Consider the following 27,991-nt stretch of genomic DNA (forward strand, 5'->3'; position numbering starts at 1 on the left):
TTTCATAGCAATGTGTTACTTTAGCTTTAGCTCACTCACTCTTACTCAGTTCTGACCTATGAACGTCCATTTTGTATCTAAATATAATTTTGCAAGACGTCATTCCAAATTTAATTTCCAGTTATTCTTGTTTCAGTAGTCTGTCACAAAAATACATTTTCCCAACTTCCTTCATAGATTCAATCACAAATATCAAGGATAAAATAGTTTAGCAGGCAAATAACAGGATTTGTCTGCCAAACTGATTCTAAAGGAGCTATAAGCTGACACAACACATTGTGGAAAACTTTAAGGTTTATAAATACTTTTGCAAGGCACTGAGTGAAAGAGTAACACAAATATTGTCAATGTAATAGTTTGCATTTGGCTTCATAATTTAAATGTCTGTTAAAAAGGGTCAATGTTTTCATCATTAGAGAAAGAGCGCTGCCTTTCAAAACGGAAGCTGTTCTTCAGGATTTAAAGAAAAATAAAGGATTCCTTTGTTTTTGTTTTGAGATTATAGAAGCGTCTCAAAGTCTACCAAAATCCTGTACTTAAAAAAAGAAAGCAAAGCCACAAAAAAATATTCTAACTGCAAATCCAGATGCACTGTGCTGCCCAGTGTGCAATAAATAAGTTGCATCTGGATGCAGGACGTTCCAAACAGGAAATGAGGGATTTATGATTCTACTCCTGGCTGAAACTTTGAAAACTCCCAATCTAAAATCTTCCAGAGATCTCCTTCTGCCTGAGTCACATCACGTTTAATCATCCGTTTCTCTCACCCTTGCACCACTAAATATTGTTTTTTTGTGTATGATATGGTGAACAGATATTACACATTACCCTTTAAAGAAGTGCATCATAAAGTGCCAAAGTGTCTTTGCAGAAGTAGTTTTAAGAAACACTGCTTCAAAGTAAAATATTTTATTGCAAGACAAACCCCCCCAAATGACAAACATTATTTAAAATAAAAATGAAGTCTCATACAACAGCAGCCCAGGGGGGAACGGACCAACAGCTCAGTTGGAAATGTCCAAGTCGCTCCATTAAAATCTCAAGTAATAAAAACACTTTTTGACAAACCCTTTTGAGGCTTCCTGATAAAACGGAAAATAAATTCAATTAAATCAATTAATTAAGCCTGTTCACAGCAGACGTCTGCTCGCATGCTCCAGTTAAAATGAAGTAATCATCTGACAAACTTTACAAAAGAGTCTCTTTCTACAGCAGGTGAAGATCTCATAACTGTGATATCCTCGGTTTCTGAACGCATCAAGGCTCAGTTAAAGCAACGTTATTCCCCTTTTTTCCACTGGTAAGGGAGTCCGACTCTGAGCTTCCTTTTGGAGAAACCCGGTTCAGGTTAAAGCGCCCGGCTGTTGTGGACTGACTTCCACAGGTTCCAGCTTATCGGAGAGAACACGAAGGATCTTGTCGAACTTCTCGTATCGCTCCTTCCTGTCCGCGACCGCCCCATGCTGACCCCAGAAGAGCCGCAGGGCAAACTCCGTCCGGAAAACCTCCAGCAGCTCGGGAACCGGCTCCCATCCTCCTGCTGAAGAGATACGACAGACATGGATCAGAACTGACTGCGCCAATCCTAAGAGCTCGAGTAGAAGGAAACTGGACTTCTACTGTGCTGCGTGACAGAGAATAGACACCATCATAAAGCTCCACAGCATAGACTGTTTGTTTAGGAGTGTGTAACGCTTTGCTACCCGCCACCACTGTTTATTCTAACTCACATGGGCCCCATGCAGGAACCACATGCATAAACAGATTCACCTGTAGCCTCTGGGAGAAATCTGCTGCAATGAACAATTGCAGCAGAGCCAGAAAACTTAACGCTTAATAAAAAGGCTGTGCAAAAAAAAACATATTTAAATGAAAAACAAAAAGATTAGTTCATTAGTTTAAAGGGTAAATCTGCCAAGTTTTTTTTTTTTTTTTTTGAAGAAGCACTAACTATGACGTTACCTGACCAGCAGCTGTCACCACCGAGTTCCCTTGATCACCTCCCATTCACATTTCTTTTTAAAAAACTCAAACTAACCCATTTTAATAAATGTCCTCTCTGATCGTACTGCTGAGGCTACCATGTAGAGGTGTTTGTGTACCTGTGAGCAGGGACTGTGCGTGTTTCTGGGAATCCTGGGAGTGTAAGGCAGCGCTGCGAGCTGACTGGAGGACGTCGTACAGCACCTGACAGCCCCGGTCGCTGTTTTCCACGGGGTCTTCCCCCTCCATCACCATAAGAAGAGGAACCAGGTGAGGCACAGCAATCGGACCCTGAACTGCAGAACCTGCAGAGACACATGAATCCCATCAGTCACTGCCCAAAGAAGTAGCTTACAATTGTATTTCCTGAGTATTTCTTTTAATTGAATTCAGTTCATTAATATAGTAAAGATTCATAACAAATGTCTAACCATACAAGTCAATTCAATCTAATCATAGATAGATTCCAAGTAAATTACATAAAGTTTAAACTGATTACAGCTATCAAGCAATATGCAGTCAAGTTGTCTGTTTACAGCATATGGATGAAGTTTCTAAGTGATAGTGAAGATTCTCCGTCATCCAGGTGATGATCAATCCAAAAAACGGGTTAGAAAAACTGGACTTTTAAACTGGACTTTTATTCTGAAGCTGAAGACGCTCAAAATTTTCACATTTTGGACAGAGAAGACAGACGGTCTGAGAAAGGGGTGAAAGAAGCCATTTATGTAAAATGTAAACTTACAACACTGCTGTAGGTTTGATTCCTGCCAAGTCTCACCCCATTTCACACCTCCACACATGTGACAACAACATTTCTCCTGTGAGCCAGGCAAACTTGATAGGGGCGATCAGTTCCAGGTGAATCTACATGTGAATCCTCTCTAATGAGGCCTCGCCAGCAGGTCTATAAAGCTTGGAACTCCAAACTACTCCAGACATTGAGAAAGCTTCCAGGATGGGAAGCAAAAGGTATTCAGCTTCAGAATAGAAGTCCAGATGTTTTTTTGTTGTTGTTTTTTTTTTTTTTTTTTTTTTAGTTCTTTTTGTGGATGAAGTTTGTAATTGTGGATGTGGAAATTTAGTGTCTGTAGTCACTGGTCCTTTAGGTTTGAAAATACACATCTGAGTGCAGACAGAAGAAGAAAATCCCTCATATTTAATACATCCCCACTTTAAACCATATTGCATTCACAGTTCCTCTAAAATCCCTACTCTAAAGTATTTAGTATAGTATCTAACTTTAGTCAGCATTGAGGCACTAATAACCATTACTTCAGCAAGTATTTTTTATACTGGTAAATGAAAAGTTCACAATTAATCATTCATAAAAGCATAAATAACAAAAGCCAATAGCTGTGATTTCCTGCTATATTTTTAAATTGGAATGAAAGAACATAATAATTGCCACCAAAACTTAAAATATAAAAACCTCCATCCAATCTTTAGCTGTTTTGCAGGGAAATAAACAAATAAAAGTATTAACTCTTTCTTTTTTATGCTAAATACTCACCATCTCCTTCGTTCAGGGAGTTCATGTAGGGCTTGAGTTTCTTCTCGTACAAAACTGCACTCTCTGTGTGGTTCCTCCTCAGCGCTTGCCAGGTCATGTCCAGCCGCACTATCTGAAAACGTGCAGGCACAACAGCAGCCGCTGAGTGAAAGGAAATCTTTACGCATTTTCAGCGTCTTGCAAAGTGAATGAGACGCACAAATTTCGCTACCTGAGACATCTCCAGAGCTTTCATAACGGCCGAGAAGGAGAAAAGGTTGTGCACGTTTTCTTTTAGGGCCTGAGCCAACATAATTACTTTGTGTAAAACAGTTGCTCGCTGGTTCACGGTCCCCGTGCAGCCCAGAATGTCTACTGCCACGCCCAGGGAGATCAGATGATGCCTACGGAAATCAGCAGAAATTATGCGCATGGGTTGACAGAAAACCATTGAGACAGAGCTCAGCACAACCCACGTTCAATGCACTCTTTACAGAGCTATTGTAAAGAATACAAAACACTCGTTAAAGAAAATTTAAACACATTGTAGTTGTCTTGGCAGTAGGCGGGCACATTTAATTGTCCTATTTTGAGGAACAATGTAACTCGCTGACGATTACCTTTCCAACAAATCCTGTCGTAACTGGTGTCCATGTGGCAGAGTAACAAGTTCCAGTCCCGAATTCACTCCCATAATCCTCTTCTGTTCATCGGTCACATCGACAATGCGCGCTACCTGCATTACCATGTTTTCACGTTAATTTCAATTTCGGATCAATTTGACTTCATGTGCAGCACATAGGGCTGGACGGTATAGAAAAAAGCACGTTGATAAAATAGAAATCATACTGATCGATATCGATAATTATCAAAAAATTCAAAACATAGCAGCCCTGGCCATTTAAATCTGTTGCTTAATAACATATTTTTAGATAAAGACCACAGACACTAAATTCAAACACAACCCTTTATTGAACGAACTTTTTACCAAAATTGCAAGTTTTTAAAAAAGACAAAAGAATGCGTGCTTTCTGAACTCTTTGAAGGGGGCGGAGCTTGGTGACGGAGCGTTTCTGGGTCTGTGATTGTGATTGGTTGGCAGGTGTAATGACTGTAGTATTAACTTACATGATGGGCTAGAATGCAAAAGGAAAGAAAACTGTTCTTATATTGAACTTTTTACTGACCCTTTTTTTCTATCGCGCCACACATCTATCGATCAACACATATTGTTATTGAATTTTTTGCCTGGCCCTAGCTGTGCATTCATAATTTTCAAAAGATTCATTTCAAACAATTTTCTTTTTACTCATTTTATATATATTTATTTCTATGGGGGTGATGATCGTGTTGAAATCAGTGGGAAAATAAACCTTTAGAGCAGCAAAAGATTTTTCATGTTCTGATTTCCAGATTCTTAGTCCATTTCTGTTTAAAGAATAAATACACTGAGTTTTCTACAGGCATCATATGAACAAACAGACAGATGGGCAGATGGATTAATTATAAAGGGCTAGTTGGATGCAGTATCTGGTAGTCTGTGGTATTTCAGGAGCCGTGCATTTAGACTAAGAAGAAAAATGTGGGGTATTCAACAATAATATGGTATTTTCTGTTTTCATAAAGTCGGGCAGCCCCGATGGACGAATCATTTAGACAACCTGCTGGCAAATTGTGTTGAGAAGTACAAATACATTATTTCCCATACCTGAGCTTGTTGCAGTCAAGATATTTGGATTAATTTGTTAAAATTAGGGCAAACTCATATTTTTTGTAGGGTATTAACAGTGTTTCTTGGTTCCTTTTAACTTGCATAGTAGTTGCATAGCAGAAAGAAGCAACTGAACGTATAGAAGTTGTCCAATTCCTAATTTCGTGTAATCTTGAATTTGAACAAACACCTTTTAGTTACATCAAAAACAATAAAGGAAAGAGTAAAAGTGCAGTTGACATTACATAATGCATGTTCCTACCTGGCAGTCAACACTGAGCATATGCAGAGCTAGAGTTTGGGCATCCGAACGGCTAAAGAGCTCTTTGATTGTGAGCAGAACATTGGACTCCAGAGGCCTGTTGTGGTCTGGCAAGAGCAGCGACTTGAACTGGTCCAACTGGAAACAGGATGATGTCTCTATCTGTAACAAAGTCAATAAAAATATGAACTCACCATGCTGAATTAAGCTCTGGCAACCATGAAAATGTGATTAGTTAAACAGCTAAAACTCTTTAAATTAGCAAAATGTAGTTTTTAAAAGAATTGAAATTTTTGTAAGAAATATTTTTATTTTGCTATTATTTTTGTGATTCTGTCAAACCTAATAAAATATTTGGAAATAGTAAAGTTGATCAATCAAATCTTGTGAGAGACCAGCTGTTTAACTTTGAATCAAATCAAATCAAGTCAGTAGACTGTATTTTCTCAGACTTGTGGAGATTTGTTAGGCTGTGAGAGAGCGAGAGAGAGCATGCCTTTCAGCAGAAAACAGGAACGCCGGATGGAGTACAGCAAATATAGTCATATTACAAAAATCTACTAAAATGTAAACATTTAAAAATAATCAGCACATTGGTATTTACAGTCTTTACTATGATACTCAGAATTGAGCTCAGGACCATCTGATTTTCTCTGATCATCCTTGAGATGCTTCTGCAACATGATTAGAATCCGGATCATAATCTGGAGAAGTGGTTATCTATTTATAGTTTCACAGTTGACATCGCATGTGAGAGCGGAAATCAAGAAATGAAGTCAAAGGAAATGTCTGCAGACCTCCATGACGGGATTGTGTCTAACCACAAATCTGCAGGATTCAGAAAAATCTGTCAGAACCAAATATCCAATGCACAACACCAGTAAAGCTTTTCTAGTAACATCATCCAATGGAAGCTAACTCTTGTAAAAAAAAATAAAATAAAAAAAAAATGCCTGCAATAATCTTGCCATAACACATTTTAGAGATTGTCAGACAATGAGAAACACAATCCCTTATTATTAATGAGCTTTATATGAAATATTCTTCTAGGAAAAAAAATGCCTGAGAGTGCTCTGGACTTTAGACTAAGGGAAAAAATTAATCCTCCAATATAAAATGACCTGAAGCGCAAAGGTAAGGTGACAAAGGAGCAGTTTTTGAGTGGCCGAGCGAGAGCCCAGAATAAGGCCAATTTAACAGCTCTGACCGTGACTACATCTATTCAAATTAGATGTGAATATAAATACTGCCGAAACTAAAGCAAATGTAATTTATACAAACATGTGGCCATTCAAAATGCCAGTCCCTCTCTTCCTCTGCTGCTTTCCTCTGGAGCTCTTTCTCAAACAGCAGCTGTGAGGATGTCCCGGTGTTCTGGGCATCCAAAAACCCAAAGGAAGTCTCTGTGAGGCGTGCACGGCTTTGCCACTTCTCCTCTGCACGCAGTCGGTCCACATGGCCTTTCCTTTGAGACTGAGGGATCTGAACACAACAACATGAGGATTTATACTGTCTGCAGAGAATTTACTGCTGGCAATAAAATAGTTTTTTTTTTTTTTTACCTGTATGACGAGCTCGCTGTAGCATGACGAGGGGTCTTCATCTGGCTCTCTGGGAGGAGGTGGCGTGGCATTGGCGAAGACAGTGGAGACCCTGAGGGGTTTAGGAGGAGCTCTGGGATGCAGCTGCCCGTCTGAGCCTCGCAAAGTTGCACCGCCACCTGCAGGAAGCGAAAGGTGTGGTTTATGTGGATGCACTACACCTTCCTGAGCGAAGGAAAGCCCATTACTTCATTACCTGGGTGGAAGGGGCGCGTGTGATGTGGTCTTGGACTCAGCAGGGGTTCGCTGCCTGTACGAAATACGGGAGAAATGGGGTCGGGGTTTGCGTCCTCCGGTTGGGCGGTATCTGGAGCGCCTGAATGAGAAACAGGAAAAGAAACCGTTGAAACTAGATATCTATAACATACACTGTAGAAAAAAAAAACACATTTTATCCTCACTGTGACATTAAATCATTCTAAACATTTCCCATTTAGGCTATGTTAGAATTATTAAATGATTTCCTTCACTCAATGCCAGACTACTGAGATATTTTTAGAGACTGCTACATGCACTAAAATTCACATGCATTTAAACAATTTAAGAAAACTCAACTGATGATGTCATAACTTTTTAAGCTGCTGAGAGGCTATTCAGAACATTGCAGTTTAAAGGAAATGGTGCTTTGATGCACACTTCAGACCCACTACTAGCTTGTGTGACAACATGAAAAAGTAAAAAAGAAATCAGCCAAGATTTGGAAAGAGTCGCTCCACATGTCTGGTTCATCCTTGGGTGCAAGTTCCTGCTGCATGAAGGCGCTTTGTTTATTTGCATGTATAAACAAAAAAAGATGCCCAGGCCTGAAAGCGTTAAAGAAGCAAATGGATTCTGTGTCCTGGACATGAATTGTGTATCAGCTCCAGAACAAAAGCAAAAGGTCTTGTGAAGATGCTGGCTGAATCCAGGAGGAGAGTGGCATTGTCCATAGTGGGAACAAGTCCTAAAGCGCCATCGACTGAGAGGTTGCTCAGAAAGGAAGACACTATTACACCAAATGGTGTAACGGATGACACTAAAACTGAAGTGGTTGCTCATAATGACATTTGTTTTGTTTTTGAGAGGAAAAAGTGGAAGTTGATAATCCTGCATATACCATCCAAGCTGTAAATTACAGGGGCAGGAGTATTATGCGGTGTGGCAATGTTGCTGCAGGAGGAACTGGTGCACTTCACGTGATTTATGACACGATGAGGAAAGAACTTTACGGAGGAAATATATAAGAAATATCAGTGGATCACCAGCCTCCCTGAGACACCGGCTCCATCCGAATACCCTTGATAATAGTGCCTAGCTCCTGTTCATTGACCTTTCAGCGGGTCAACAGTAAGAACGCTATTGTGGGGAGGAAAGGAGCTTCGGACTGCTGTGCCAATTTCGGACAGCCTTTAACGGCGACGTGATGACGTGATGGAAACGCACATGGAGGATGCGAGTAAAATGCGGTCTACAACCTTCCAAAACGAACTACAAGGTGCACGCTCTCTTGTCTTCGGACATTTTTGTTGATTACTGTGAGGGTGCTGTCCTGATACGTCCTGTCACGCAAAGGATTGTGGGATACCTTAAGGGTTCTTAGCACCGGTAAGGGATGTCGTGGGATTCTTAGACCACTATTTGGACAGCACTTATCATCGCGACTGCTGACGCATTCCCACTTTTGCTACAGAGTCCTTCCTCTATAAGGATATTCTGATTGAGCCACCTTTTCCCGCACAAGAACCATCAGCACCGGCGCCACAGGGCTGTCTTCTCTTCGCTCTGTAGACAATTGACTGTCCCCTCAGCAAACCCGTTTGGGAAACCTCTGAGGTTTGCGGAGTAACTCGGTTCCTAAGAACCACCGTTTCTTTGAACCTGAGCGGATCCTCTCACACAGACACGGCTCAGATGAAGGGCCAACAGAGACTGTGCTTCCGGCAGCAACTCAAGAAATACAGCCTTCCACAAACAACTGCTGGTCGTCTTGTATAAAATTATTCTCTGAAAAATTCTCTATTTTTAATTCTGGCATTTAGTAAATAGATAAACCTTTTGGTAATGCTAAACTACCTAAAACAGGAAAAGTTTAGTCTTAAGTAAACGGTCTCTTTGATCTATGTGTCTCAACAGTATGTCGCTGAGCATATATGTTCAATAACATGCCAGAATACTATTATCAATAAAATTAGGTTAATATAGGTTTTAAAAATAGTGACTTTTAACTTAATTTGTTTTTCTGCCACTGCGGGTTCTGTCAAATACATTAACAAACTAAACTGGCACCTCAACGGTGTTGTCTTTTTGCAAGAGATACTGGAGAGCATCATCTTTCAGGCAGGCTAGCAGAAAATCTGGGGGAAGAAAACATCTGAAAAAAAATACCCTCCTTCTCAACCTGAGTGCTCCTCTGTGAGTACTTATTCCCAACATGCTCCTTTTCAAGGCTTTCCCTATTTAGAAAGATCTGACATGTTTTTGTTAAAGGTTAGACTCCTACTGCAAGTGTTCAATCTAGAAAGCATCTCTCTTTTATCCCTAAAGTTCCTTTATAGCTTTGCAACTTTTTGTAAATTAGAACAAAATAGAGCAGGCTTTTGCTGTGCTGTTATCTGCTGCCATCAGAACAAGAAGGGAAGAAAAATGATGATTGCATCATATCAAAGTAATCCTGATATTTTCCCATTAGTTTTTCATCCTTAATACCTTCATCTTAAATTTAACATGAGCTTATAATGTCAAAAGAGGCTATATTCCTCCACCTTTAAAGGGAAAAATGAACAAAAGCTACAACAATGCCTTCACCCCATTATATCTAATGTATAAAACTTGTTGCATTACAAATTGCTTCAGCCAATTTTACCTCATATATAAGCCTATTTGGATTTGGTAAAATGTGGGAAATTTACTCTGACAACTTTAAAACAAATTAGCATCTAGGCATGGGCCTAGTCCTGTTCTCCAGGTTTAGTTAAGTAACAAAAATTCCCATTTTCAAAACAGCTAAAATCTTCCATTACACCGTTCCAACAGTTTAAAGTATGGATATCCAGATCCAATCCCAGGATCAAGGTCTTGTTCATTGATCGGTTTCAGGAGATGACACTCGGCTCTCATTACCACAACCCAGACAAGAAACATGTGACCCCATTTTACACAGCCAAAATGATTAATGATCACGACCATTTACAAAATGATTCTGTAATTAATGCCAAATATTTTTTGACAGTTGGTTGTGTTTTTCCCCACTTACATAATAAGCCTTTTTAACCTATTGATGATGTTTGCCTTATTTAACTGTCCCAGATATCCACAGAACCACTTGTCATTTTTGTCAGGTTTTACAACATGACAACAACAAAAGTGAAGTCTCAACATTTCTGAAGCAGGAAATATCTATTTCTGTCAGGTCTATCCATACAGAATGAAGTGGGGCAGCACCGATACACGCTAAAAACTTAATAATCCATAAGTCATATCAAAACAGAAGAATGATACAAACATTCCCTTGGCACTAAAGCAAACCGCACCAAAACTAATGTTGAACCTGTGCATGTTTTAGGTGACATGTTGTCACATTATAGGTTCCAGCAGCTAGCTGAACCCATGTTGGAGCAGCAGATTAAGGCTGTCCTACAAAACCACTGCCATGATAACACATGTCATTTATGACTGGAGCTCACTTACCATCATTGGTGAGTGAGCTGAAATACTCGCTTGTTATTTTGCAGTTTAAAGCTATGAATCCAAAGCATTTTTATGGCACTGAGTTAATCCACTCAAACAGAAATATCAGACTGGGACTCAACACCTATTATCCAATGACAGGGTCCAGAATACACCCAAAAAAACATCCTGATCAGGACATTCAGACTTTAACTGAGATCCCTGACAATGTGTTGTAATAAGTGTTGTCTGGCTGTTTGAAGCAGCGCTGCCCCTCCCCAACCTGTTGCTGGTTAGCTGGCTCAAATGGTTACTAAACTTCTTCCTCACTTCCAAGAAAGTCAGTTGTTTGGAAGGTCAAACTGTGGAAACTAAATGGGAAAAACCCATCGCTCCTAATTAAAACGTACTCACTAGTTTGAGTTAACTTCAGTTTTAAAATTAAAGAAGCAAAGAACGACGCGCCTGTTTGGCAGCTGACGGCGGGCTGGCCTCTGGAGCAGGCTCATATCAGCCTGTTAGTTTTGGGGGATATAATTACAACATGGAGGTTATTTTCTGTGTAATAGGTACATTTTCCAGAAAAACTGCAAAAATAAATGAGTTGATGTGTCAAGCCCTCAGTCACTGTGGGAAAGCAAAACCTGTTGCTTCAGTTCTGCCCTTGACATTTTCCTGTACAGTATATCTTACCAAAGGGTTTCAACACACCAATTCTGATGTGATGTCTAAATAACAAAAATAAAACCCTTGAAAACTAATTCTATCCTTTATGTCACAACCTAAAAAACGGGGGGCTTTAGAAATAAAAAATACAAGAAGAATTCAGTGGAATAAGCCGCTGGTTCGGCAATCAAAAATAGGCTATGATACAATGCAGGTGAATCTACTGGATGTTGAAAGCTAAGAAAAACAGAAACAGGCATGTGCAAAACCCATGCAGATGACGTACCAGTTCGCAGATTGCTGTCTGACTGTGCAGTCTGAAGCGAAGGCCTCCGTCCAACATTCTCCATGTTAGCGGGCTGACTTCCACTCCTGTCACACATACAAGATGCACCGATGTGTTTTCTGGTATTTTAGGCATGCAAGACACATGCAAATGTTTTCAGTCACCCTTTGTTTTTGTTTTTTATCTTGCTCTCAAAAAGAAGCCAAACCTTCTGGTAATCCTGTAAAGCGATTTTAATCAAACAGATTTCCAGGCTTTTGAACGTCTTTTAGAGCTGCTTATTCAACTCATCTGTGAATCTAGTCTAGTTGAGTCTTTGTGCAGGATTACGACAGAACACTGAGGAGTGTTGGAGTTTGAGGAGAGTAAAGAACATGAAAGATGACAAAACTACAAGGCTGGCTCCTTGAAAGAAAAATATAAACACAGGAGGTATGCATACCAACTTTTTCATACTACTGCATGTGTTATGTAGCAGTAAGGCTCGAACCTTAGCAGTGGATTGATGGCCTGCAGCGTGTCCTTTTGGGAGGAGCTCAGGCTGCATCTTTTGCTGCTCCCAGACCGGTTCTCTCCCCCTCTACCTAGAGTGCCGCCGCCGCCGCTTTTAACCGTCATGTAACGCTCACTGATGACACGCAGAGGAAGGGTCCGATTGATCGGGTGGAAGATGACGGCCCCTGAACCCTGGGAGATGGGTCGACGCCCTCCCACGTGGAATCGGATCAGAGCGGGAACGTTGTCGAAGCGTTCTTCCTCAAACTGGAACAACTCCCGGGAGTAACCCTGTCAGAGAGATGCTAAATGTATCAGGCTGATACTCTGGAGCCCAAAAGGAGCCAAAGCAGGTGAGTTTAGATACACAGCAGTGGTTATTCTTAAACAAAAACAGAACAAATGATTTAAATTTTTCAAATCAATCTTGCAGCACAGCCTTCTTCTTCAAAATTGATTGAATTAATCAATATATTCAAAATCCTGTGAAATCACTGTCAATCAACAGTTGCATACGGATGGCAGAAATTATTGACCAATAGAGAAAGCAGATATTTTCTGGTTCAACTTCAGGAGAACTTCCCTGTTTTTCTGTGACAGCTATAATTTTTAGCTTTAATTCCAACTAATGAAATACATGTTTAGTCATTATTTTGTTAACCTGGACAGTAAAAATCTTAATTAAAAAACAAAACAGCTGTGTTCTTTGTCGCTCATTGAGGTTTTAATTGTTGGTTTCATAACTGCAGCATTTTTAGAAAGTAATTCAAATGATCACTATAACACCACTAACACATAATTCAAACAGTTATTTTAAAAGTGATCAAAGCCTGACTGTGTAAAAACTATTTACACAGCCCGTAAACTAATGATTGAGAACCCCAAAGTTAAAGACTAATCCTCACATGAATACATTTTCAAGTTTATTCCAAACTCCCCTTTAACAAAGAAAAAAAATGACTCTAACTTATAGAGGTATGGCATCTGGAAGTGAGTTTTTAGAGCAGCCAGCACTCAGAAGCCAAAGAGAAAAAGTCACAATTGTAGAAACATTTACTACAGGTCATTTTTCAAAAATTAAAGCATAATTCATTATGTGTAGATGTACATAAACCCACCTTTTTAGGTCGAAGAACCACTTTTATGATCTTAAAGTGCTGCGGACTATTCTTCCAGAAGCAGCTTAAGACATAGTCTCCAGGAGCAGAGGTTGAGTCTCGGACCAGGAAGTCCCCGTCCCTCTCCAACAGAGACCCTGCAACCTGGAAGAAACGCCGCAGACTAGTTTAGTCCGCTGTACATACAAGCTTACATTTGTGCTGATGCTACACCTGATTTATTCAAAATGCGAACAAACAATCAGACACAAAAAGAGAGAAAACAAAGGTTATGATTTTAGGGACTACGGTCAAAATTAACTCCAGTATAGCTCACACTAAGACAGCAACTATAAACTCTCATTTACCTTTTAAGTACTTTATGATGCACTTGATTAATATTATAGCGTGTATACATGATATAAATATAGTATTAGTGTGCACAATATCACAAAAGACTGTTTGGAATGCATGGATTGTTTCCTAATATATGCCAAGAGTTAAAGGTTCACACTAAGCCAACAACATATTCAGTGAGTTTGATGGAGGATAGAGACCTGACACAGATCACAGTGCCCAGATTACAGTGTCATATCTGTAACTGTCTTACAAATAACTACAATTAAATTTTGTTTGGACAGTAAGGTTAACAACACAACTTACTCTTATAAAGAGGAATTAGTGCTTGAATGAATAGAGCTATAACAACATTTGTGGTATTCTTAAAGCTGCTAAGACACTCCTCCTGGCTCTGATTGGTTGTTTCTGACCGGGAGCGCTGCATTTCTGCAAATGGTAGTTGGACTACTTGGAGGAGCCAAGAGGAGCTGGATTTTTTCTCACAGATTATCGGTCTCATATTTTACTGTAAGGACGTAGTGACAGTTTAAACAAATATGACAAAATATTTTTTTTTACAAAAGTAACCTATTCAGCTTTAAAGCTATTCTAAAAATGTAATCGAAACACTTCGTGTGAGAGGAGTTTAGTACACCTGCTTGTCTCAGAGGAGTTTCAATGCAATTCTGAGTAATCTACTTGCTTGTGGTTACAACACTTTGGTGTTCCTAAACTCAGAGGAAATGCCGCCTGAGAAAAATCCCACAGGCGTGTTGCTCTCCAGGGAGTTACCCAATCCTAGAAGTTCTCAGCAACACTCAACCAACTGTCAACATGTCTGAGGAAGTGAGAAAAATACTTTATACCCTGGGTTTTTCTAGGAAAATAACACAATATTCTATTTAATCACAAAGGTTTGATGAACAATGCTGGTAAATAAATCTATAAATTGCATATGTCTTTATGTTGTCTTGCAAAAGTATTCATAGATACTCCTTCAACTTTTCTTTATTTTGTCACATTAAAACAAAAAACTAACAAGTTTTATTGGGATTTTATGTTTTAGCACAGGGGTCAGGCCACATTCACAATCCAAGGAGCCTAAAACCTACATTTTTTATTATTGATATATTGATATTTTAAAACAGAAGTTAGTTCTTTATCAATTTCAGCCAAAGTTATTAAGAGGGTGTGTCGCGGCCTTCCAGGGTGTAATTGTTAAGTGGAAGGTAAAGAATACAAGGATTTCAATGCTTGTTTGTATTTTTACAAATAAAACTCTGGGGCCTTATATTCACCTTCCTTTACTTCGAAACCCCTGAATAAAATCCAAATTCCTTCAGAAGTAACTTAACTGTGCATGAGCAATTTACCCCTAGTATAAATCCAACCGCTCTGTTGAGGCTAGAGGAATTATTTCGATCAAAGCTTATTCATGTGTTAGAATGGTCCAGTCAAAGTTTAGACCTATATTTAATTGAGAGCCTGCGGCAAGACTTATAAAAATAAAAAGACTTGAAAAATAACGTCCAGAGGAGAGATGAGCAATTATTGTACCCTTTAACATAAAATCGCAATAAAATACATATAAGTTTGTGGTTGTAATGAAAGCCATTTTTAGAAGGCATCGTATATAATTTTAACTAAGGGGTACTTCTGCCTTTAACTGACCATTTCAAACTGAGAATAATACCTTTTAGGATAAATCTTTTCTGATCCTTATGAGAATTTGAATGCAGATTGTATTAGTTCAGAGGAGACCCGTATCACATATATTTCAAGAATCAAGAATATTTTGTTGTATATTTTTATGGAAAGCTGAAGATTTTGCTAATTGATCTCATTAAGGAGAAGGCATGTTACAGCATATCATCTAATTTGTGTGTATGCAGCATGTATATATATATATATATATTCATATGCAGTATGTGCACCTCCCGGCTCAGCTGTCCATGGTACCATGCATGGCTTCTCAGATCATCTGTGCTCAGCTTCAGCTCCTCTTCCAGCTCCTTCTTAAGAATGTCCATCTCTTTCCGAGCACCAAACATCTATATCAAAAACAACGAAAACAATAAAAAGCCTTTAAATTTAATTCTCCTAATCCACTTGGTAAAGCGGCTTTGCAGACCAACATGTGCGAGAAAACAAACAAACAAGAGTTTGCTGTTTGGTTATTGTCTTACCTTTAGATGGCTGAAGTATGCACTGATACTCTTCCTCTTGCTGAAATAAAAAAAAAAAACAGAGAGGATTTAGGTTTACAGCACAGGCCAGAGATTATGGTTTTCCTGCTGGACAAGGACAGGAGACCAAGGTCTGGGTCTTTCATTAGTACCAGAGAAACCAACAGACTTTTAATAGCATGCCTCATTTTCTTGCTTCCTTCCTCCCCTCAGCTTCCCCCTTCCTGCCACTGTAAACATATTAGCCTCCACCTTACATCAGGCCTGAACAAGACAACATAGACCGGGTTAACTGTAAACTAAAAGTCTAAATCCGAATATGGCCTTCAAAAATAAATCACTGCTGCACAAAAAAATAAATTAAAAAAAATGTAGTCTCAAGGGTTGCTAGATGGATGTGTTTAAAGCTGGGATGTCCTGCTTCCTTAACCCGGATATCACAGCTACCCTTTAAGAGGTCAGATAAATGTTTCACTCATTTAAAGGCAGGAACACACCACAGATTTTTCTGCCAGTATAAAAAAATATTTTTTCTAACTACTCATATTAATAACAATAAATATTTCCCTTCAAATGTGTCTCTGCATTTAACCCATCCCTTAGGGACCAGTGTGCTGCCAACACTAAGTGGCATACCGGTCTTGCTCAGGGACCCAGAGTGACAGATTGAGTTTTGAACCACCGACATTTGAGGTCTCTCCAAGATGCAAGAAGTATGAAGTAATGATTTAAAAAAAAAAAAGCAGTCTTGTCATTTATTTAGGTCTTTCTTAAGTATAAGTTTTGCAAGATTCCAGGCAGCAATCTTTTCTGAAAGTCTGTCTAATGTCCTCATATCAAAGTTGCTCAGTTACGGTGCGTTCCTTTTGCTTCAGAAGTCAGATCTCAGAATGATATCACACCCGGTCCAACCATGTTGCTGCATCAAGCCGTAAAACCAGTATAACGTCACGATTGTTGTACTGAGTGACCCGGCAAATCAGTGATAGTATTTCTCAGTGTTTTGCAGCGACATGTTTACACATGTGATTTTTGGAGCAATGTATATGTGACCTAATGTAATCAAAAGCAGTGCTAATAAGCTGGTTATTGCTGCAGCTAACCTAGTGGTGTTGGAAGGCTGAAATGTATGCTCTGAATTGGAAATATCTACTCCAACTTAGAATGTCACTGGTTCCTGACTAACCCTGGCCTCAAAATCCAAAATGGTTGTCATTTTCCATTGTGAAGGCTCAATAATAAATAATTTATTTGCACTTCCACTGATATATATTTCATTTAGTCACACTTTACAACACAAATAAACAGCAGAGGAATAAATCACTCTTATCTTGCTAACAGTAATTAGCTTAAGGGCACAGAGCAAAACGATTAACAAATCCCGTTGACTTTCTGACTTAGAAGCGGGAAACAGATGGTTAATTTGGAAGTGGCGCTCCAAGTTCCACGTTCAAACTTTAAAGCCAAATGAATCGGGTCACTTTATACCCCTGGCAGAAGCTCCATGTATGAATGGTACGCGACGCAAAAATCCGCAGTCAAATTCTTGTAACAAGGCTTGAAATTTCATCGGTGAGTAAAAAGGAAATGAACACATTTATTTTTATGCAGTAAGAAAAATAGACTCCAGTGGATTAATACTTACACTTTTATTCATTACTGATTTTCAAATATGTGTGTCAAAGCACACAAAACCACTCAACCATATAAAAAAAGCCTCTGTACTTTGTGAGTGGCACATATGTTAAAGTGACTATATCATTGTTTACTTTAAAGCAACCTAACCTAACAATCCAGAAAGCAAATCCAAATGCCTTATTTTAGAATCAACTGAAATCATTGTTTAACATTTACCATTATTTTTATTCAGTTAAAGCAATGACAACGGAATAGGGATTTCAAATCACTGTCAACAAAACATATAAAAAAAATTAAAAGCCACGTTCAAAAATGTAAATAAAACTAAAAGAGAAAACTCATGAGCCAACTATGAAACAAAATTAAGAGATTGTTTATAGCTGATGCTCAAAGATTTACTCAATTCGACCGTGACTGAGCTAGAGCTATTTGGCAAATAAGAATAGGGAAATATTTTAATCTGTAGATGTGCTGGAAAAGACGTACCCCGAAATGTCTGACAGCGGTAATTGCATTTAAGGATTGTTCTACAATGTCACCCAGGGGGAGTGAACAGAAATTGACATTTATGATAGTTATGGCCATGAAATTCTGAAATTCATCATTATTCTACTGCTTCACAATTATGGCCTACTTTGTGACAGTCTATTTTAGGAATTCTCAAGTAAACACATAAAAGTTTGTGTTTGAAACATGAAAAAAATTCGCTCAAAAGTTCTAGAGACGTTAATATGTCTGCAGGGTACTGTATTTCTTGTACCATTTAAACATCAATGTGTTGTTTTACCCCCCCCCCCCCCCCCCCAACCAAAAAAAAAAAAAAAAGAAGTCAAAAATGGACAGCTCTAAATCAATGTCTTTTTAGTCTTTTTTTTTTATTTAGCTGGTTATATCTGATACATTTCGAACAACCAACTCCTGTTAAATACTAAGTCCGGATAATCAGCGTTTTACTGTTTTTTTTATGGGGTAGCAAGGTTCCATGTCCTGTTTTAAGGGGCGTTGGCCCCGGTATAACCACCACAAACACCTGTGAAATGTGCCGAGGACCCACGTTGTGAACCTGAACGCCACAGACTCCACCGCCTATAATGCCCACCTGTAATTCAGCTCTGTAAAATCAACCGCTGCCAGGCCTAAAACACATTCAAATACCTGAAGAGTCAAAAACTCTGCCAGTGGAATTGCGCAACAGGTATTAATGGGAAACCCGGGGGAAGGTTACAGGAAGCAAACAAACCGTGAACAATAAGGACTTTTTTGTGCTATATAACAAAAGCAACGTAAAAACAAACTTGGTGCCTAAAGTTATTTTTACCCCTGCCTCTCTCAGTAAATAGTTAGATATGCGCTGGAGATGATAACGTCAGTACCCGGGCGGGCGCACCGGGGTGGAGCAGTGACCACTAGCGCGGTGGTTCCTACCTGTAAGAGCGCCTCACAGCTCGCTCCTCCCGGCCATGTTTTGCGGCTTGTGCCCGGCGCCAACACCGACCAAACAACAGCCGGGGTTACATGTAATGTTCTGTCGGTCTCTCTCCCCTGGTCCCTCCCTGCACCCCTGAAACTATCCTTCCTGCCCAGAGTCGGACGAGTTCCCACACGTTCTTGGCGAGCTCTCCTTCCTCTCTCTCTCCTCCTCCTCCTCCTCCGTGTGCTGAAACACGGCAGTCTGTGTCAGCATTCCTGGGATTCCGGCACATCACCTGGCCGCAGTCAGCAAGACTACCCTGCCTTCCTTTTTGGCTGTAGGTAAACGCGCTGCGCTGTTTCTCAGCTGATTTAAGCTTCCCAAGCGTGACTCTGACCTACTTTTACGCGCACGGACACGTTACAGGATCCGAAAACGCTGGTTTGGGCTTCAAGAGAACTGTTGTCAGTAGTTCTGCAACAACAAACCAGGTATCTGCGTATTTATTTATAATACATGGACTCTTGTATTAGTACTTACCAGTGTTTTTCCCCCCAAATTTTGTTTGTTTGTTTTATTTGCTACCAACCTGCTGCTGCCAATAACGCCGGAAGACTGGCACAGGTCAGTGGGCGTTTGTTGAACAACCTGAGACTCACAGTAAGGTACCTATGTCGTTAACATTATCCAAAGGGTTTTATGTCAGAACCAGTAATTTAATCTGAAAATAATAAACTAAAACATGTTTTTGGTGAGTTCCCATTAAATGCTGACCTCGGTCAGGAGGCTGTTATCAACAGCAGCATGCACCCTCTCCTTTACTGCACAAATCAATAATATCTCCTGGTCTGTTTGCTTTCACCTCCACAGCATTAAGGGCTTCACTCGCCCCTGATGGCAGTGCCATGCTGGTTAATGCCCTCTTCACATCTTGATTACCGTAATGCCCTTTTTATATGGTTTACCTCACAAACCCTTTTAGAAACTGCTTCTGCATCCGCTCAGAACTCCCCTCATACATCACATCACCCATCTCCCCACTTATGTGTTGGTTTTAAAATTCTACTCCTTCAAAGCCCCTTCCAGAACTCGCTCTTCCAGAACTACTTCAAATATGCCCTCACTCCTGCATGCTTCGGCCATCTTTTCGCTTTCTCCACTCCTTGATCCCATCTGTCCACTATAAGGCTGATATCTTTTAGCCACTCTGGACATTTGATCATCAACATCTTTGCACACATTAAAGTCGAGTGTCAAAACCAACCTGTTCGGACTGACCTGCTCAAGATTATCCTGGCCTCATCCCGATCACTACAGAAACCTTCCACAAGCGCCAAATCATCCATACCCCTGGTAGATTTGGACTTAAAATTATTTTTATTTGTAGTTTTTTTTATTTGATAAAAAATGGCATATCAGCACTTATTTATGCCTTTTTCAATAATCAGTAGATGAATATTTTTACAGCAGTCAAACCGATCTTTTAATTTTTGCCCAAGTTTTTGCATGTCTCCACTGATTTTTTGACAATTTATCTTTGTGATGAGCTCCTTGTGTTTGAGCTTGGAAGGTCTTCTTGCCATCACCCTCATCTTCAGCTCTCCCCCCCCCCCCCCCCCCCTCCCCCTGAGATTCTCTATCAGATTCTGGACTGCTCCAAAACCTTAATATCACTTCAAATCAGAAGAAACATGTTGGTAAAATTTAAATATTACTTTAAACCTTAATCTGCCAGTGGTGACAATAATTTTGTGCTCAACCTTACATGCTTTTAAAAATATATATTTTTCACAGTGGTTTTATGACGTTTTGGTTTTTCACTTTGTTGTTTTTGTCTTTACCCATGACGCTGATGATTTTCAAACAATGGTAATCATCATGTGGTGAGTCACTGGGAACCTTGAAAAGCACCTATAAATACATTTTATTTTTATTATTATTGAATTAACTTATTAATGGCTTTATTCTGTGACTCTTACCTAACCTGTTTGTATTCATTGCTGACGACTCGACCAAACACAATGACTCATTTTACTAAGCTCCTTGGATATCTTGCTACACATTGTCTTGAGCTTTTTATTCCTCTGTTACTTAAGGCTTATTTTTAAATGCAGCGTGTGGTCAGAAGATTTCGTTGAGTTCCTCTTCAGTGAAGAACCAGAGTGTTGTTGTTAATCGGTGTATGGCGATAAGGAATGACTTATTGTTTCTGAACTTTTTCAGTCAGTGCACCTGCATTGAGTTAGTCCCAATAAAAATCTTGGAGGCAAATCGCTCCAAGGCTGGATGGCCCACATTCTAACTTATGTTAGTCATTGTCTCTTTAAAAGAACATGATTTTCAGTTTAGGATTACCTCAACCTTCTGCTACTCGGATTAAATTCTTTTTTTCTTGAAAACAGAAGGATATGATGAAATTTGTAAATCAGTCTGTGAGAATACAATGGAGAAAGTGGATTGTTTGACCTCCAAAGTGAAGAGATTAAGCTGAAATGCTCTGCGGTAATCTTGCTTGCTTCTTTTGGATTCATTTGTCTCCTTTTCTGTAATTCAATACAAAGTACTTCTGAGTGACTAAAGCTTTATTTAAAACAACATACTTTGGTGATGACTCCATGAAAGGCTAGGATTGAGATGAAATTAAAGATCACAGGTTGCGGCCTTCTCGTAATCCTCAAAGTAATGGGAGGTAAACACAGCAACATGGCGGGCGATCAGACACAAGCGTCTACAGAATCACGAAAACCGACATTCTGAAACTTATCCCTGGGACGCGCTTTTAAAAAATACTGGTTGTGGTCTCCCAAAACGCTAGGTCCGTGTGGATTGGTGGATGTTTGCTGAATAATTTGCTATTTCTTTTAAAAATGACTTTTGTCTATTGTTTTTGTCCTGCAGATAGTTCAAAGATTGACACTTTGTTTTCCTCAACTTGAAAACTTACCTATTTTTCTTTAAGCACGCTGGGCACAGCATGCATAACGCATTAAGAACTGGACGGAAAATAAATTAAATGGCGGCCAAAGTCTAAGGAAAAGGTTTATTCATTATGACTTCAGCATATTTTTAATAGAAACTCAGACAAAGGTTTTAAATGTTTTGATTTAGATCACTCCGCACACTTATTTAATCAGTTTAAAGATGCACTTGAGATTTTTAAGCAACAGTTTGTTGAGTCAGGGGTCTTTATATTATTTTATTTTATATCAATTTTACCCAAAACTGCACTTATGTATTTGTTTAAACTCTGCTTTAAATGTCAGTGATTAATTTCATTATTTTAGTCTCTTTTAGGAGACCCTGAACTTCAGAGCAACAAGCAAAAGCACCCCTGGAACAATCTAAATACTTTAATATAGTCTTGAGATGGTCCGTTTATTGCATTACTCATAAAAAAATGCTTTTATCTTGGATGATTAAAGTGGGAGTTAATATTTCACAAAGTGAACAGCTCATCATACGAAGGCTTTTCACATTTTCTGTGCATGGCAAGTCTTCTGCTCACAAAGTCTCGCGGCCTTTATGACAGACATGTTAATTATTAGCCAGACGTGAGTAGGCTCATAAGAGAAAGTCAGAGTACTTCCTAAAGCCATTATGATTTTCACACTCTTAACAGACAAAAACACGATGGACCTGAGCTCACCTGTGCTTGCCCTCGTGACTGAGAGCGTTGTCCTCGTCCAGAGGGTGGAGCAAAGAGCAGGAAGAGGACAGACGGTGTTTCTTGTCGGCACGATGGAGACGAGGAAGAACGCTCTGACGAAAAAGATCCTTTGGCTTCCCCAACAGGAAAGGGTTGCAAGATGAAGATAGTTGTATGTTATTTTAATTATTGAACCTTTCATCGTTTTTGTAATGTACTAAAATAACGTGTCAGTTTTTTTCTTAGTTTGAATATTTCCAATGGGGCTAACGGTGTAAAATGTCCACCAGATTTCAGCAATAACCCAAGTGCACATGCTGATCAAAATCAAAGCACATTATTCAATAAATTAAGTTATATGTAATGAAGTGGGATGGTACAGGGAATGATGATTGAACCCAAGGAACCTGCATTGTGCAGGTGTGATTTTTTACAAATCTTTCCACACAGATTGCAACTCAGGTGATAAACCGGATAATTCTACCAGTTTTACTCTTTTTTTTTTCAAGTGTTTCCTTTTTTGTGACAATTGTTTTGGATGTTAATCCAAATTTGTTTCATCTTTAGATTTTGGACATTTCTTAATATATCGTTTCTGCAGTTATATGAAGTCTGCCTGTACCATATGCTGTAAGAAGGCTTGCACCATGGTGTTCCTACCTACAAACTGCCCCTTTAAAATGGGGTTTTGAGGTGATGTACAAAGTCCTTCTTCCTGTAAACACAGTGTGTGCAATGACATCGAAAGAACTTTGGCTTCCTGTGTTCTCCCAGTGGCTTGTCCAAATCTTTCACATACATTTTTAAACATGCTTGAACTTCCTTTTTGCTTACAGGGGTGCAGTAGAAAATTCAGAAGCATGGACATAGAGCCGTTACCATCATTCTTTTTATTTTTTTTACTATTGGAGTTTTGCAACTCCAACAGTAAAACTGAGCAATTCTTTGGTAATGAGAAATCTTTTCGTAGGCCAGCTGATATTGATTCGCACAAAGCAGCTGTAATGCCTTCCAAATACTAAAATGTTTCAGATGTTTTTTTTTTATTTCTATGTCTGTTCACATCCCTTTCTTCACAAGTCCAATACCCCCTATGTCGTTCCAGCTGTTTCCCCCAATTTTTTGTGGACTAATTTGCTTTGATTTCTTTGTACCTGTGGATTACTTGGGTTGTTGCCGACATTCTGTGGTGAACTTATTTTCATTGGCCCTATTAGAAACCTTTAAACTGAGACAAACCATTGATATGTCAATTTATTATTTATATTACGGACTAGAATCTTATTTCTTCATTAATTCAATTTAACCGTGAAGATTTCTTTTAGGGTTTTGTGAAGGCGTGTGATGTTACAAGATATTACAGCCTCACCAGGTCCGATGAGGATCCCAGGGAATATTTTCGACTGACTCTGCGCTTCACAACCTGATAATCTGACAGGGAGAAAAGCCGTTAAGAAAATTTGCAGATCTGTCGCAAATGTTTCTTGCAGAAGAGAAGCTGCAAACCACTCTCATAATTGTCTGATAAAAATGAAGCTGTAAAAAAAAGGGAAAGAAAAAGGCATGTTAAGTACAGTGCTTTTGAGCTAAGTCAGACTGGTTGTTTTACTTGCTTTTCAATTACAAACTCAACGTGGAAGTAGGATGTAAACTGTTTGATGTGTTTACCTTGAGGCATTTGACTTCCTTTCAAAATGAACGGCTAATGAACACCAGATGAGGTGACTTGACAAGCAAGCTTGTCATGTTCAGCATACATTATTTCAGCAACCACCGATGTTTTCAAGTTGAAAGCATTGGACAAAATTTTACATGTAAGCATAGTTCAAGCATTTAAGTTCGCCAAGAACACAAGCAGTCTGAAAGAGAGAGATTTAAATAAGGATGTTGACAGAAGTGGACTATTCACAAGGTGACTACAACTGCAAATAATGCAAGGAATTGTCACCTTTTAATGTTAAGTCAATTGGCGTGCTTGAAAATGAATGTTTAATGATACATGTGTGTATCTTTTTTTTCTTTTTGCCATATTGCAAAACTAAAAAGGTATTTTTTGTTTAAGACTGCCCTTGAACTGATGGTTTGTTTAGAACAACCTGCTGTTAATAAGTTGTTCATTAAATGCTTGCATTATTTTGGCTGTTAAAAGTAAGAATTGGTTCAACTGATAAAGTGGGATTGAATATTGGGACATTTGTACTGTGTGGATTATATGCGTGCATTTAGTTAGACACTTAAGACACACAAGGATTCGCGTCGTAAAACATATAACGTCTCTATGATGACGCGTTCTTTCTCCAGATATTACTTGAGGAGGAAATCTCCTTTTAGGGGTGTGTCAAAGTTTAGAAAAAGACGAGGCGACCATGATTCGGAGCTCCTTTTCTTCGGGATGTCGCCCGCATCTTTTTTGTCTTAATGACCTCAGTGCTGAACCTTGTAATCATTTCTCTACCATATTCAGAATTAATGGTTAAGCCGAACTCTGAAGTTGAATCATCTTTAGAGGGGATTTTATTTTGGTGAGCCGCTTAGAGGAAATAATCGAACCAGAGGGGAAGACAATGAATGCGCACATGGTTAGAGTGTATGCTAACACAGGTGGTCAAGAGGAGCCATGAATATATGTTTTTTTGTGTTTTTTATGTTCAAAATACATTATAAGGCCCCTTTTAAAAAATATTAAATGGGGGTGCAGTTTGGCTCAGTAGGCAGAGTAGGTGCACGCTATTCTAGGGTTATCAGTCCTCGATACAACTGTCCCAGGTTTGACTAATGGCCCAGACCAATCACAGCAACTCTTCCCCTTCTCTCTCTTCACTCCTTTTCCTGTCTGAAAGCCATAAATTAGGCACTGGAGGGAACAACATCTTACAAAAGCATGATAAGAAAGATTTAAGATAGATTTTTAGGGTACTATATCTACTGGTAATTTGCTTAAGTTTTTAAAATGTATTGGACTAAAAGTTTATTTTAATTTAGTACTAACATGTCGATGCACATTATCTTGAAGCTGTAAAGGACCTTGGTGTTTTTAGACCCGTTTGGTTGCTGTCCAACTAGTACAAAAGGAAATGGGGTAATGATGAGCGCTGTAGTAAATAAGGATAAAAGATAATAAAATAACGAAAACCCAAATCTCCCCCCGTTAAAAGTGCCTTGGCATGTCCCAACAGCCCATCAAAAGCAATAAGTCACATTAGAAGTTTATTAGTTTCTCGTGACATGAGTCACGATATCACAAATGAGTCAGTGTGTACTTCTTCTTCAAGCAGTGCTAAACCAGTTTACAGCTCCACCACCTGCTATTTCCTTTTTCAAAATGAGGAAAAGTTGAAAAAGTTACCTATTTTGAAAGGGATGCAATTTCAGCCCAAGTTAAAAAGCAGACTGCTGATACTGCAGACGGTCATTAAAACTTTGACAAATCTTCAGTACAAAGTCTGCTGCTCCTCCATCTGGCTAGTCTGCCTATAAACTTCCTGATGAGCAAGTCTGTGTGGTGCCTCTGATTTGTCTGATGCACCGACAGGCCTTTAGGGATATGTCCCTACCTGCTTCTCAATTGGATTCAGGTCTGGAGTTTGGCTTGTTCTATCTTTTTAGGTCAATAGCCATCTCTTAGTAGCATTTGCTATTCTCTTTATTTCTAGATGGATTGACTGAACAATGCTCTGCAAGATGTTCAAAACTAAATAAAACAAAAGAAACAAGGACCGTTTGCAGAGCAGCTGGTTGAAAACAGATTAAACTACACACAGATTGACAATTTATTATTGTGGTGATTTATAAAAGCACTTGCTTGCACTATATTTCATTCAGGGGTCTCAGAATAACAATTTGTATGCTTTTGTTCGTAAAATATCTACGTCTACTACCAACTTATCAAATAAGTGCTACTTTGCCTCTGTCTCTCCCATGGATCCCCCAATAAATAATGTAAGTTGATGGTTGTAATTTGACAAAATGTGCTAAGTTCAAGGGGATATAATTCCTCTGTTAGACATAAAAGGGATATTTTGTTAACAGTAGATGGAGATTTCTCATACAGTATCTGAACAGCAGTGGATTGATGTGTGAGCTGTAATATTTCAGTGACCACATTATATGCGTGTATGTAAGCTGCTGGCCTGAAAACTATAATAACAGAGTATTTAAAAAAATATATATGTTTGTTTTTTACAAATAAGGAAATAGAACAGGGAAGGACATAAATAGAAATTACAGGAAAACAGAATTGTTGTATCTGTTTACACAAAAGTTATCATTTGCACTGCAGCACAATAAACGGCAAAAGGAAGTCAGAAAAGCAGCACTTTAAAACTCCCGTTGACAATTTCCTCGGAAATTGTGGGATTGTTTATGATCTGTCTGTTGACTATCACCCAGCGGCTGTCCGTCTGGCAGATAATTGTTTTAATGAGTGTGTTCAGCAACTGGTTTTCCTGAGAAAGCTCTTCTGATCCAGGCACAATGGGGGATTTGCTGCCACTGTAATCCTTTGCCAATATGACAAAATTTGCTAGCAGCAGTGTGAGTAATTCAGCTTGGGATACTAGGCGAAAGTGACGCAGAAGTTAGGAAGTTCGTCCTCCTGCAAGTGACAGGTTGCCGACCCCCCCGTCTCAGTTGTGGCAGCCTCGCCTCTGTCAGTATGCCCCAGGGCGGCTGTGGCTACTAACGTAACTCACAACCGTCAGGGTGTGAATGTGTGCGTGAATGACTGACTGTAGTGTAAAGCGCTTCGGACTACTTAAATCGCGGTACAAGTACAAGTGATTCTCATTGATTTAGCTTAACAAAAACGTTTTAAACACTGTTTGTTTTGCAAATTAGACTGTGTGTCCGTTGTGTCTGACCAGAAAGTGGGTCCAGCTTCTGTCGATCTCTTGAAAGCTGAGAGAGGATTGTTTCTCTATGCGCTGCATCCTCTATCCCAGCATCCTTTAGCTCTCCATCCATTACATGCATCAGACCCTGCAGAGAAACAACAGCGAGAGCCAGCAGGGGATTACACCGGATTGAAGGGGGGGGGGGGGATTTCGACACAGAAGAAAGAAAAATGTACATCTCAGAGAAACACAAACGGATGCCTTTTGAGCCTTTACATACCTCCAGACCATAGTATTCACTCTCTAGGGTCTTGGTGTACTGTGGCAGTTCAATCTGTCTCAGCCACCAGGCGATAGAGCGATTATTCATGTCTGAACAAACAGAGGAGAAAGAAAACTGATTGCATACCAACAGAAACACTAACACACACATGCTTGAACATGTTTCCGAGCAAAAGAGTTTCTCAGAGAGACAAATGAAAGATTAGATTGACATCATCTTGCCTATAGAAAACATTCAACCAGATGCGTAAGGAAGAGGTCACTTGAGAAAGAGAATGTAGCACCTACCTACTTGCAGGATCCACTGTGGCCCTCTTACAGGTATTTTTGACCAACCTCTAGATGTGCTTCCACTAATTCATTTACTTCTTCCCTTGTTTTCTTCTCGCCTTTCTCTGCAGCCGGTCCTTTCCAACTCA

The 27,991-nt window shown here is 39.3% G+C and overlaps 1 protein-coding gene and 1 long non-coding RNA gene across 3 annotated transcripts; one reads left to right on the plus strand and one right to left on the minus strand.

The window, feature by feature from the left end:
- Positions 1-893: 893 nt before the first annotated feature.
- sh2d3a (SH2 domain containing 3A) lies at positions 894-27,960 on the minus strand. Of its 2 annotated transcripts, XM_012882450.3 has the most exons (19): positions 27,861-27,960; positions 27,571-27,662; positions 27,318-27,435; positions 23,828-23,889; positions 22,459-22,592; positions 15,764-15,803; positions 15,512-15,628; positions 13,260-13,403; positions 12,137-12,432; positions 11,647-11,732; positions 7,246-7,365; positions 7,011-7,168; positions 6,730-6,930; positions 5,449-5,610; positions 4,096-4,211; positions 3,708-3,879; positions 3,497-3,608; positions 2,103-2,288; positions 894-1,540 (listed from the first exon to the last, which is right to left on the minus strand). In XM_012882450.3, exons 2-19 carry the CDS (start codon positions 27,658-27,660, stop codon positions 1,344-1,346), a joined length of 2,511 nt encoding a protein of 836 aa, XP_012737904.2. In that variant the 5' UTR covers positions 27,661-27,662; positions 27,861-27,960; the 3' UTR covers positions 894-1,343. The 2 variants fall into 2 exon arrangements, with proteins under 2 accessions (XP_012737904.2, XP_012737905.2); XM_012882451.3 differs by lacking the exons at positions 22,459-22,592; positions 23,828-23,889; positions 27,318-27,435; positions 27,571-27,662; positions 27,861-27,960 and adding an exon at positions 18,827-18,957.
- On the plus strand, positions 19,059-22,839 carry LOC118563211. The gene is made up of 3 exons (XR_004931102.1): positions 19,059-19,149; positions 19,239-19,303; positions 22,432-22,839. It is a non-coding gene; the product is annotated as an uncharacterized LOC118563211 (long non-coding RNA).
- Positions 27,961-27,991: the final 31 nt, after the last annotated feature.

This window comes from Fundulus heteroclitus, chromosome 5 (assembly GCF_011125445.2).
Source record: "Fundulus heteroclitus isolate FHET01 chromosome 5, MU-UCD_Fhet_4.1, whole genome shotgun sequence".
Taxonomy (NCBI): domain Eukaryota; kingdom Metazoa; phylum Chordata; class Actinopteri; order Cyprinodontiformes; family Fundulidae; genus Fundulus; species Fundulus heteroclitus.

Excerpts from the sequence above, each read along its gene's own strand:
- sh2d3a (XM_012882450.3), bottom strand. The coding sequence starts at position 27,660 with ATGAATAATCGCTCTATCGCCTGGTGGCTGAGACAGATTGAACTGCCA. Across the intron at positions 4,212-5,448 it reads TGCTCAGTGTTGACTGCCAG|GTAGCGCGCATTGTCGATGT; the intron begins GTAGGAACATGC and ends ATGGTAATGCAG. Across the intron at positions 2,289-3,496 it reads CTCCCTGAACGAAGGAGATG|GTTCTGCAGTTCAGGGTCCG; the intron begins GTGAGTATTTAG and ends GTGTCTCTGCAG.